At 46.5% G+C, this 11,656-nt stretch overlaps 1 protein-coding gene across 1 annotated transcript; it reads right to left on the minus strand.

Annotated features, from left to right (window-relative positions):
- Nucleotides 1–1,781: 1,781 nt before the first annotated feature.
- LOC132567143 (cytochrome b-c1 complex subunit 10) lies at nt 1,782–5,684 on the minus strand. The gene is made up of 3 exons (XM_060232777.1): nt 5,522–5,684; nt 3,767–3,909; nt 1,782–1,901 (listed from the first exon to the last, which is right to left on the minus strand). Exons 1-2 carry the CDS (start codon nt 5,569–5,571, stop codon nt 3,789–3,791), a joined length of 171 nt encoding a protein of 56 aa, XP_060088760.1. The 5' UTR covers nt 5,572–5,684; the 3' UTR covers nt 1,782–1,901; nt 3,767–3,788.
- Nucleotides 5,685–11,656: the final 5,972 nt, after the last annotated feature.

The following is an 11,656-nucleotide window of genomic DNA, read 5'->3' on the forward strand; positions in this document are numbered from 1 at the left end:
CTTTCCAGGATATCAAGCTGAGGTTTTTCACTCCTACTTGCCTGGACCCTTTTTAGTTGGAGATTCCGGGGATTGAACCTGGGACCTTCTGCTTCCCAAGCAGATGCTCTACCCCTGAGCCACCGTCCCTCCATCTCTATCACCTACTGCTTGGACCCTTTTGAGTTGGAGATGCCAAGGATTGAACCTGGGACCTTCTGCTTACCAAGCAGATGCTCTACCACTGAGCCACCATCCTTCCCCTATTTTCAAGTCTACTGAACCTATGAATATGGCAAGATGGTCCCTTGAAGAAGGATACTGTATCTGAAACTAAATTGGGCCGGTTCTTTTTTTATCATTAGACTTACTATAAAATTATTATGGACTTTGGACAGTAGCTATGTTGCGCAGTGGATGATTTTTCAATCGCATTACTGTATGTTAAGTTAGGTAGCCCCGTGGCGCAGTGGTAAAGCTGCAGTACTGCAGTCCTAAGCTCTGCTCATGACCTGAGTTTGATCCTGGTGGAAGCTGGGTTCAGGTAGCTGGCTCAAGGTTGACTCAGCCTTCCATCCTTCCGAGGTCAGTCAAAGGAGTACCCAGCTTGCTGGGGGGAAAGTGTAAACAACTGGCGCTTGCACAAAGGACTGCCTTTACCTTTTTAATGTTAAGTTAAGGTGTTCTGTTTTAGTAACGGGCTGCTAGCAGAATTTATTTCCCTGTTCATACAAACCCTCTTGCGTTGGGTTAGCAAAGCGTGGCTGAGCTGCCCCTTCATGGTGCTTCTGAACGGCTGTGGTGTGCTGTTTAAAATGTCCCTAGTACTTCCTACAGTGCCACTTCCCCCTGTGCGATCTTTCTTGAACATGCACTTCAAGAAGGAGACCACGTCATCCACTTTGAAAGAACTGAAGTCCTTTCTACGGTCTCACATTATCATACCCGCCTGAACAGAGAAGCTATTGAGATTTACAAATACCAGCAGAATTTTAACAGAAAGGAAGAAGGCATTTTCATCCACCAATCTTGGTACCCAGCTCTGCAAAACACCCTACGGACTATAAATTGCAGAAAGTCTCAGAACAACCAGCAAATTCCACAGAACAATCAGCACAGTCAACAACCATCTTCCTTATCTCAAACCCCTTCCAACCCTCCCAGCAATTAACACAGAACAATGGTCACATTCAACAGCCAGTTTCCTTATCACTACCCTCCAGAAGCCCCACCAAACAATGGGCACATCCACAAACCAATTGCCCTTTCATCACACCCCCTCCAGCCTACAAATAGCAGCTCTCCAGCAGCCCTGGCCCCACTCAATGCACAGCAGCCAAGAAGGTCAGAGCGCCTGCTCCGGCTGCAACGCCACTGAGGATGTTCTCCGCAGCTGAGAACGAAACGTCTGGAAGGAAAACTTTCTCCAGTAGAACACGGCACTTGATCCCGAAAGATCCTACAAACCCTTTCTTGGACTGTTTAACGTCCTAAGGTGAGTGCTGCAGCGCTCAGCTTAGGACGTTAAAAAGAAATCTGAGAAAGATTGCACAGTGAAAAGGGGAGCGGGGAAAAGCAGGCTGGATTGAATGTCCATAGCACTTCAGCAGTGGCTCATTTACACGAGGAAATTCACTGTATGAACCCCCTGTCCCTGTATCGCTTTACTTGAAATCGGGCCAACAACAAATAACACGTGGTTTAGAATGAAAATGTGAAAAGGGCCATTGTTTCGTCCATCGGGTTTTCTGACTGACACCCGTTGCTGCAGGAAGCAAAATCTACTAAACAGGGCAACCGAATGAGTTAAACGAGGTTTTATTTGTTCGCAGCGCATCTCACTGCATCATTCCATCAAAGTGTCTTTCCTAGGAGGTCAGCGTCCAGTGGAGTTTGACGTTTCACAGACTAAACAGCTGGCCCTGCAGGTAAAAGAGAAAATATTGGAGTAAGCAGTTGAGGTGATGGTGATTGTTATGCTTAACAACACAGGACTAGCTGGGGCCTCCAACTGACATCCTGTCCTAATTATTGCTTCCATTCTCAAGAACCTTCGGGATGCACATCAGAAACCAAGCACCACCCATCCTATAATTTCCCTTAAATTACCAACGGTCGAACTCATTTGTTATGAGGGCCAGAGCTGACATAAATGAGACCTTGTTGGGCCAGGCCATGTGTGTTCCTATTTAAGGTTAGGTAGCAGAGATAGAAATTTTATAAAGGACACAGGCAAACACAATTAAAGAGTTGTTTTTTTTTAAAAAAAAACACCTTAAAATAAAACACGCTTAATACATTTAGCACTCCTTGGTCTTAAAGGCGCTTTCTTTGTATCTCTCCCATGGGATCCAGGGAACTGGACAAAGGAAGCTCTGGCTCTTTCCTTCCTTCCCCAGGGGACCAGGAGGGGGGCTCAGTCAACAGAATGAAGAGAGGCTTGGCTCAGTAGTTCTGCTGTGTGATTGAGAGAGCCTGGCAAAGGAAGCTCTGCCTCTCCCCCTTCTTCCCCAAGAGAGACGCCTCAGCAAATGGAGAAAATAGAGACTTTGCTTTGTAGCTCCTGCGCAATTGAGCAAGCCTGGCAAAGCAAGCTGTGATGCAGAAGGAAGCAAGGGGGGGGGAAGGAAGCAGACGACAGCCAGTTGCTTGAGGGCCTGACAGGAGCCCTCCAGGGGCCTGATTTGGTCCCCGGGCCACATGTTTGACACCCCTGGTCTAATAATTCATCGTAAGCTGTTAACTCCTAGCACAAAACCCCATTCCCGCAACAAACACCCTGTATGCTCTATAAATCAGTTTTGCTCAATTTTTCATTTTGGAATACTGGGAGCTTTGAGCAGCTCGGTTGCTACCTTCTCTGCCGTGGCAGGTTCACAAACACACTCACTCTTGGGAGGGAGAAAGCACAAATATACATTAAAAAAAAAAAAAGCAGAGGAAAGGGGGAAGATTTAAGTGACTAAAAAGGAACTTTCATACCAAGGGACAGAAGAGAGAGTTTTCTGGGATAAGTATACTGATAGATTGTGGGTTTATGAGACAGTGGAAGCTATGCGTGGTTAATTCGGAGACGCCAAGGAGACGATTTTGTGTATCAGTTCTGAAATAACAACCCAATGAACATATGAAGCTGCCTTATACTGAATCAGACCCTCGGTCCATCAAAGTCAGTATTGTCTACTCAGACTGGCAGCAGCTCTCCAAGCTGAGGTTTTCCACACTTATTTGCCTGGACCCTTTTTAGTGGAGATGCCGGGGATTGAACCTGGGACCTTCTGCTTACCAAGCAGATGCTCTACCACTGAGCCACCATCCCTGCCTAAAGTCAGTATTGTCTACTCAGACTAGCAGCAGCTCTCCAGGGTCTCAAGCTGAGGTTTTTCACGCCTATTTGCCTGGACCCTTTTTAGTTGGAGATGCTGGGGACTGAACCTGGGACCTTCTGTATACCAAGCAGATGCTTTGCCACTGAGCCACTGTCCCTCCCTGCTTCAATCCCTTCCCGCTACAGTAACTTCTTCATCTAAGAACAACAGTTGGGGGGCGGGGCGGGGTGCACCAAAATGACAGGTGCACACCAGTGTGGTGTACTGATCAGAATACTGGGGGAGTCCGGAGTTCAAATCCTCACACAGCTGTGAAGTTCCCTGGGTGACCTTGAGCAAGTTGCTCTCTCCATTAACTTCTAATTTACAGGACTGTTGTAAGGATAGAACAGAACTTACCTTGAACACCTTAGGATAAAAATATAAAAACAAGTAAGACGCAAGGGTAAGATCCTCACCTCTTGTAAGGGCAGCCGCTGCTCAGTCATCCTTTTTAAACTTGCCATTGATGTAGGGAACATAGTCTAGGAACAGCCTCCAGTCTGTGGCCCAAACCAGCCCGACAGCACCCACTGTGCCCCACGTGGCTGCAGTGGGGATCCTGCAAAACAAAACACCATTGTGAACCACTGTCAATATTTCTGATCCCTAGGAGATAGCGAAGACACCCGGAAGAAAGCATTCCATAAGGAAGCAAAGGAAAGGCGGGGGGGGGGGGGGATTGATGGGAGAGGCAATGCTATTCAGAGCAATGAGAGGGAAAGGCAAGGAGCTCCAGATAGGAAACACTAACCAGGGGAGACCCAGACAAAGACGCCTCTGACTGCAGCCAGAATAATCTTTGCTAAATATTGGAAATTATATGAAATATTGAGAAAAGAGGAGCTACTAGCTAAGCTTTTAGACTTCGCAGAAACATATCAGCCAGGTTGAATGATGTTAATCTGTATGAAACTAAGAAAATACGGGAACCATTATATAGCTGGTTACAGTATAATACATGAACTTATAAGATTAGATAATAATGTGATTTATGACAATTATTGATGTGTAAAAATATATCCTTGTCTTAGTAGGAGTTTTAAGAGATATTGATTAATGAATTGTAAGATGTAATTGCAGAAAACGTTATAAGATGACTGATATTGATGATGAGGATATGAAATGAATAATGTGTAAGTAGAAATAACACAACATTTTAATTCATGAACCCCACCCCTTTCCCTTCCCTTCTACCCCCCCCTTCCTATTTTACCTGAAAACCCACTAAATTGATTTAAAACAGACAAAGAAGCCTCCACCTTGCCTAGCAAGAAGAAACACCCTAGTAAGGAAAGCAAGGGATGCAGATAGGGTTGCCAAATCCAAATCAAGAAATATCTGGGGACTTTGGGGGTGTGTGTGTGTGTGGAGCCAGGATACTTTGGGGGTGGAGCCAGGAGCAAGGGCGTGGCAAGCATAATTGAACACCAGTTCTGGCCATCACATTTAAAGGGACCACACACCTTTAAATGCCTTCCCTGCATTGCAAATTCTGAAGGATAGGAGGCACATAAGAACATAAGAGAAGCCATGTTGGATCAGGCCAGTGGCCCATCCAGTCCAACACTCTATGTCACACAGTGGCCAATATATGTGTGTGTGTGTGTGTATATACACACATACACACACATGTATACTATGGCTAATAGCCACGGATGGACCTCTGCTCCATATTTTTATCCAATCCCCTCTTGAAGCTGGCTATGCTTGTAGCCGCCACCACCTCCTGTGGCAGTGAATTCCACATGTCAATCACCCTTTGGGTGAAGAAGTACCTCCTTTGGGGTACTTCTTTTGGGGTTCATAGAATTGCCCCCCCTAGTCCAATCTTTTTGAAATTTGGAGGGTATTTTGGAGAGAGTCACTGGATGCTATGCTGAAAATTTGGTGCCTCTGCCTCAAAAAAACAGCCTCTCAGAGCCCCAGATCAATTCTCCATTATCCCCTATGAGAATCGGTCCCCATAGGGAATCATGGAGTGCCCAGCAGACATTTCTCCCCCCGCCCCTTTTCTGGTGACCCTGAAGCAGGGGGAGGGCCTCCAAAGCGGGGGATCCCCTGCCCCCACCTGGGGATTGGCAACCCTATGCAGAAGAGACAGGAGACAGAGTTGCAATGGGAGGAAAAGGGGGATCAAGAAAAGGAACCCAAGGCAGGAGACCCCCACGCACCAGTTGCGCAAGAGCTGCATGTAGCGAGGGCCCACGTATTTGCTGATCATCCTTTTCGGCCACCGTCGACCCAAGCTGAAAAGTCACCTTTAATCAGCCCGTTCCTTCCGGCGCAGGCGCCCCAACACTTTTGAAGGCGCTCACGCCGTCTTCCGGGCCAACTGAGCTAAGTGCGCGTGCGCGGCGCAGGCGGCGTCTCAACGGGTGCATTGTTTGTTGTCCCAGGATGGAGGACCCTGCGCCGGGGGCTTTTCTTACCTCGGTCGAGGAACGGGGTTGTCTATTACAATGCCTGATTTTGAGTGTAATGGAATAAAACGAAGTTTTCTTCCTTTCTTCCCTCCCCCCAACTTTGGAATTACGACTAGTGTTCCCTCTATACTGAGTTAGTGTGAGCTAGCTCAGAGATTTTTAGCCTCCAGCTCACACATTTTAGCTCAGGAAGGATGACTCCAGACCACATTAATTTATGCAGGAGCTCACAACGTTAATGCCAGTAGTTCATAAAGTAGATTTTTTGCTCACAAACCTCTGCAGCTTAGAGGGAACATTGATTAGGACTGGCCAAAGGTTTGTTTGTTTTTGCCCCAGTTGCTGTGTATAGTAGCATTTAAAAGGCGAAAATTGATCTGTGGGTATCTGGAGCTCTGGGAGAGCTGTTTTTTCGCGGTAGAGGTACTAAACTTTCAGCATAGCATCTGGAGCCTCTCTTAAAAGCAACCTCCAACTTTCAAAAAGACTGGAGCAGAGGGTCCAATTCTTTGACCCCCCAAAGAAGGTGCCCCTATCCGTTATTTGGAAGGAAGTCATTTAAAAGGTGTGGGGTCCCTTCAAATGCGATGGCCAGAACTCCCTTTGGAGTTCAATTGTGCTTGTCACACCCTTGCTCCACCCCCAAAGTCTCCTGGCTCCACCCCCAAAGTCTCCTGGCTCCATCCCCAAAGTCCCCAGATATTTCTTGAGTTGGACTTCACAACCCTAGCCTCTGTTGAGCAAAAAGAAAAGAAAAGAAATCCAAGGGAGAGGCTGGTCTGAACCTGCGGAACAAGAATTCCTCCTCTGAGAGCCAGTTTGATGTAGTGGTTAAGAGTGGCGGACTGTAATCTGGGATAACAGGGTTTGATTCCCCACTCCTCCTCCACATGCAGTCAGCTGGGTGACCTTGGGTCAGTCATAGGTTTCTCAGCCCCACCTGCCTCACAGGGTGTTCGCTGTGGGGAAGGGAAGGAGATTGTTAGCTACTCCAAGACTTCTTCTTATGTGAATGTGACATCATGCAGTTTAGGTTTAACAGAGATGGGGAGCCGCTAGCTTGATACAGCAAGCAATAGTCTCCCTGTTCAATTTGCCAATTTCTCAGCCATTGGGAGTTCTTCTGTCCTGTTCTGCTTGGGTATTTCAGGTTTTTGGCTGGAGTTTGGTTTTATCTGTGCTTTCATCATAAAGTAGTACAAGTTTTCTTGGATTACTGGTCTTTTTGAGTAGGTTTGGTAATAACTCCCCTTTCTGTGTCTGCCAATACAGACCAACATGCCACAAAATCAGTTCTGATTTACAGATATTTCCAAGGCCACACATTCGAGTGCCACAAGATTCTTTGTTTTATACTATATTTCTGTAAGCTGGCTGTAGCCTTCCTTCAGGTCAAAAAGGCAGGATATGCATATTTTTAATATCCAATAGTTGTTTTGCTTGCAAAACAGCAGTGCAGCTAACCCTTTAGAACAAGACTCTGTTTTCAGAGTACCTCTGAGATAAAACTAGCAAAACTAGTTCAAATTTGTCATGTGGTGGTGATATATCTAAACCTGCCAGAGTGCCCCTCCTCACAAAACAGAGGAAGTCACTACCCCCTTTCCAGACAATCCAACAGGTTATATTAGATTTTCATTCTGCCTTCTCTCTTACAGAGCTCAAAACATGGTCTCCCTCTCCCACCATTTGTTCATGACAACTCTGTGAGCTCAGATGGGAGAGTCACTGGTCCAAAACTGCTCACCAAGCACCAGTAGGGTTGCCAATCCCCTGGCGGGGGCAAGGGATCCTCCGCTTTTGAGGTAGAAGCACCACATTTTCAGCATAGCATAGTATCCAAATGCCTCTTCTCAAAACACCCTCCAAGTTTCAAAAAGATCGGAGCAGGTCCAATTCTATGAGCCCCAAAAGAAGGTACCCCTACTCTTAATTGTTTCCAATGGAGGGAGGGCATTTAAAAGGTGTGCAATTCCCTTTAAATGTGATGGCTGGAACTCCCTTCAGAGTTCAATTATGCTTGTCCCAACCTTGCTCCTGGCTCCACCCCCAAAGTCCCCAGATATTTCTTGAATTGGACCTAGAAGCCTTAAGCACCGGGGCAGAGCGGGGACTTTCACACACGCTGAACCAGGGGTGGCCAAACTGTGGCTCTTTCACACATATTGTGTGGCTCTTGAAGCCCCACCCCCCAATCAGCTGACCTGGAAAAGGCATTTATCTCTAAATCACTTCTGCAAGCCAAGCCAGCTGGCAGCTTGGAGAATGCATTTAAAGTTAAAGTTACTTTCTTTCCACCTCTCCCTCCTTCCCCATCTATTTGCCTGCCTTCCTTGCGGCTCTCAAACATCTGATGTTTGTGTCTTGTGGCTCTCAAACGTCTGACATTCACGTCTTGTGGCTCTCAAACATCTGATGTTTATTCTGTGTGGCTCTTACGTTAAACAAGTTTGGCCACCCCTGCACTAAAAAATGCACTTTCCAACTGGGTTTTGCCAGTTCATACATGAAAATCCAGATGGAAAGTGGATTGAAAGTGCATTATTTAGTGTGTGTAATCACAGCCAGTGTTTCCTTATCACAGTCCAATGCTCTTTTTGTAGATGGGGCAAGGGAGACCCTATTTAGTTATACTCCTTTGTAGATATGTAATGAGACCTGTGCCCCAAAAACCTGGGCAGATGAGGTCCTGACCTAATGGCCACCTATCAAGAGATTTGCCAAGCTTGCAATTCTCTGGGGAAAAACCAACAACCTTTAACGTCATAAGCATGCCTTCTGTTTCCTCTTCCTCTGACAATGTTACTTTGGGAAACGACAACCAAACTATTGTGAACTCTTGCTGGCTAAAGCAAGATGTTATCTTCTACGCCAAGGTCTTCCTGTGATGCTATATGGCATGGTACTGTGAGATAAGAATGTTTTTGACTAACTGGTGAACATATGTAAAATAAAGCCTGTTTGCCTGACAAGCAGAAGGCATTCTCTCCTCCAGAGTCGTCAATGCAACACGTGGCGCCCTCGAGCAGGGACTTCAAGGCCACCTCAGCTCTACTTATCAAATGCTTGCAGAGCCCTCAGGTGTACACTTCCATCGTTCTCAAACGACCCCCTTCATTTGGTAAGTAATGGGAGGACAATGATCACAGGCTGAGCAGAAACATTTAGAGGAGTTAAGATTCCTGATTCGTAAGGCCAGCGGGACTGTGTCTGCGGCTCAGCTACAGAATCTGTTTAAAGTCATTAGGCAGCAATGTCCATGGTACCCCCAGTGTGGCTCTCTTAAGCTAAGGGACTGGGAGAAAATAGGGAAGACCCTTCACACGGAGCCTCGAGCTTCTATTGCACTTCTGCAAACCTGGCATAAATGCAGGTATGCAGTAGAGACATTTATGCCTGTTTCTAACCCAAGTCAGCTCTCCAAAGATTGTTCCTTAAACAGCACTGGTGTCTAACTAGTGCCCTCTGCCCCTCCTCTTCTTCCTCCTCCTTTTCCCCCTTCTCCACCACCAGATCCCCCCGGGGGCCCACCATCTAATGCCCCGGGACACATGGTCTGTGAAGTTTTAGAGAAGGAAATTGATCAGGCTAAATTGGAAGATGTCCCAGAATTGGCAGAAATGTTGTCTATTTGCCCTGCACATTTGACAGGGAAACATTTGGCTGATGTTCAAGGGCATGACTCTAATAGGGCTTGTACAAACCTTACTGTTGTGCCTAAATGTGCTTTAGAACATAAGAACATAAGAGAAGCCATGTTGGATCAGGCCAACGGCCCATCAAGTCCAACACTCTGTGTCACACAGTGGCAAAAAATTTTATATACACACATACACTGTGGCTAATAGCTACTGATGGACCTGTGCTCCATATTTTTATCTAAACCCTTCTTGAAGGTGGCTATACTTGTGGCCGCCACCACCTCCTGTGGCAGTGAATTCCACATGTTAATCACCCTTTGGGTGAAGAAGTACTTCCTTTTATCCGTTTTAACCTGTCTGCTCAGCAATTTCATCGAATGCCCACGAGTTCTTGTATTGTGAGAAAGGGAGAAAAGTACTTCTTTCTCTACCTTCTCCATCCCATGCATTATCTTGTAAACCTCTATCATGTCACCCTGCAGTCGACGTTTCTCCAAGCTAAAGAGTCCCAAGCGTTTCAACCTTTCTTCATAGGGAAAGTGCTCCAGCCCTTTAATCATTCTAGTTGCCCTTCTCTGGACTTTCTCCAATGCTATAATATCCTTTTTGAGGTGCGGCGACCAGAACTGCACACAGTACTCCAAATGAGACCGCACCATCGATTTATACAGGGGCATTATGATACTGGCTGATTTGTTTTCAGTTCCCTTCCTAATAATTCCCAGCATGGCGTTGGCCTTTTTTATTGCAAACGCACACTGTCTTGACATTTTCAGTGAGTTATCTACCACGACCCCAAGATTTCTCTCTTGGTCATTCTCTGCCAGTTCACACCCCATCAACTTGTATTTGTAGCTGGGATTCTTGGCCCCAATGTGCATTACTTTGCACTTGGCCACATTGAACCGCATCTGCCACGTTGACGCCCACTCACCCAGCCTCAACAGATCCCTTTACAGGACTTTGCTAAGAAGGGACATCAGTTCATAGTTTTGCAAAGGTTTGTCAACGGCCACAAGAACTCTATTTAAACCTTCTCAACTGTCTTCAGGCAGCAATCAGCAGACAGATTGATAATCCTGATGCAGCAGGAAAATTGATGATGAAATTGCCCAAGGAAAATGCTAATTTGGATTTAAAACAAGCCCCATGGTGCAGAGTGTTAAAGTTACAGTACTGCAGTCCTGAGCTCTGCTTACGCCCTGAGTTTGATCCTGGTGGAAGCTGGATTCAGATAGCTGCCTCAAGGCTCCTCAGCCTTCCATTTTTCTGAGGTTGGTCAAATGAGTACCCAGTTTGCTGGGGAGAAAGTGTTAAAGACTCACTTAACTTAACCCTAATTTGATTGGCTATATTTTTAATCTTGCAGTTTTTAATTTTTGTTGTGAAGTTACCTCTTTTGCTCATAGTGAAAGCAATCTTAATTTTCCTGGTGCGATTGCTCAGGGCAATGCATTTGCTGATAAGACTTTGAAAGATGTTATTTCTGCTATTTATTTTTCCTTTCTCAGCCATAGCACTTTTTACCAAAGTCCCCAGATATTACTTGGACTTGGGAACGCTACGTTCCTTTAATCTGTACCCCAGTTCCTGCTTTCCTGGCATCTAGTATCTGGATCCAGGACCTCTGTGGGGATGGGGGTCCTCTAAGAACGTGTGTATAGCCAAGGGGTGTTTGTTCAGGTTCTTTGTCTAGATTTTCGGCTCAGTTCCAGAAAAGATGTAAAAGGCAGAACCTCTATCTTTGTGGGGGTGAGATGACTCTTTCAGGTGTGTGTGTGTGTGTGTGTGTGTGGTCTCTCTCCAAAGGCAATAAGAAAAGTTCTCTTTTCAAAGGATGCTAACAAAACATGATGGAACATGATGGCATTTACGCACTATGTGGCTTCGGCTAGAGAAAAAGGGCTTTGTAATACGCAGGCCTCAGATCCAACAGCTCACAGGAGCACAGCTCCTGAACCTTTCTGAGGGTTCCCCCTCCTCTCTCCCACATACCTACCTACCTTGTCCATTGAATAGGAGGTGCAGCTGCATAACAATCCCTGGATTAGGAGAGGGGGCAGCCAGCCACCAGGGGCTTTGCCACGCCCCCAGCAGCCCTCATGAACCGCTGGAGAAACCCGCGCCACCCTTTCTCCACTTCTGATGTGATTTTGGGCGGCAGGTGGCTTGCTGGCCTTTTGATTGGAGGGGGGGCAGCCCAGAAGAGCCCCAGGCGAGCGAGGCCTGCTTGGGCTGGCTG

This window comes from Heteronotia binoei, chromosome 2 (assembly GCF_032191835.1).
Source record: "Heteronotia binoei isolate CCM8104 ecotype False Entrance Well chromosome 2, APGP_CSIRO_Hbin_v1, whole genome shotgun sequence".
Taxonomy (NCBI): domain Eukaryota; kingdom Metazoa; phylum Chordata; class Lepidosauria; order Squamata; family Gekkonidae; genus Heteronotia; species Heteronotia binoei.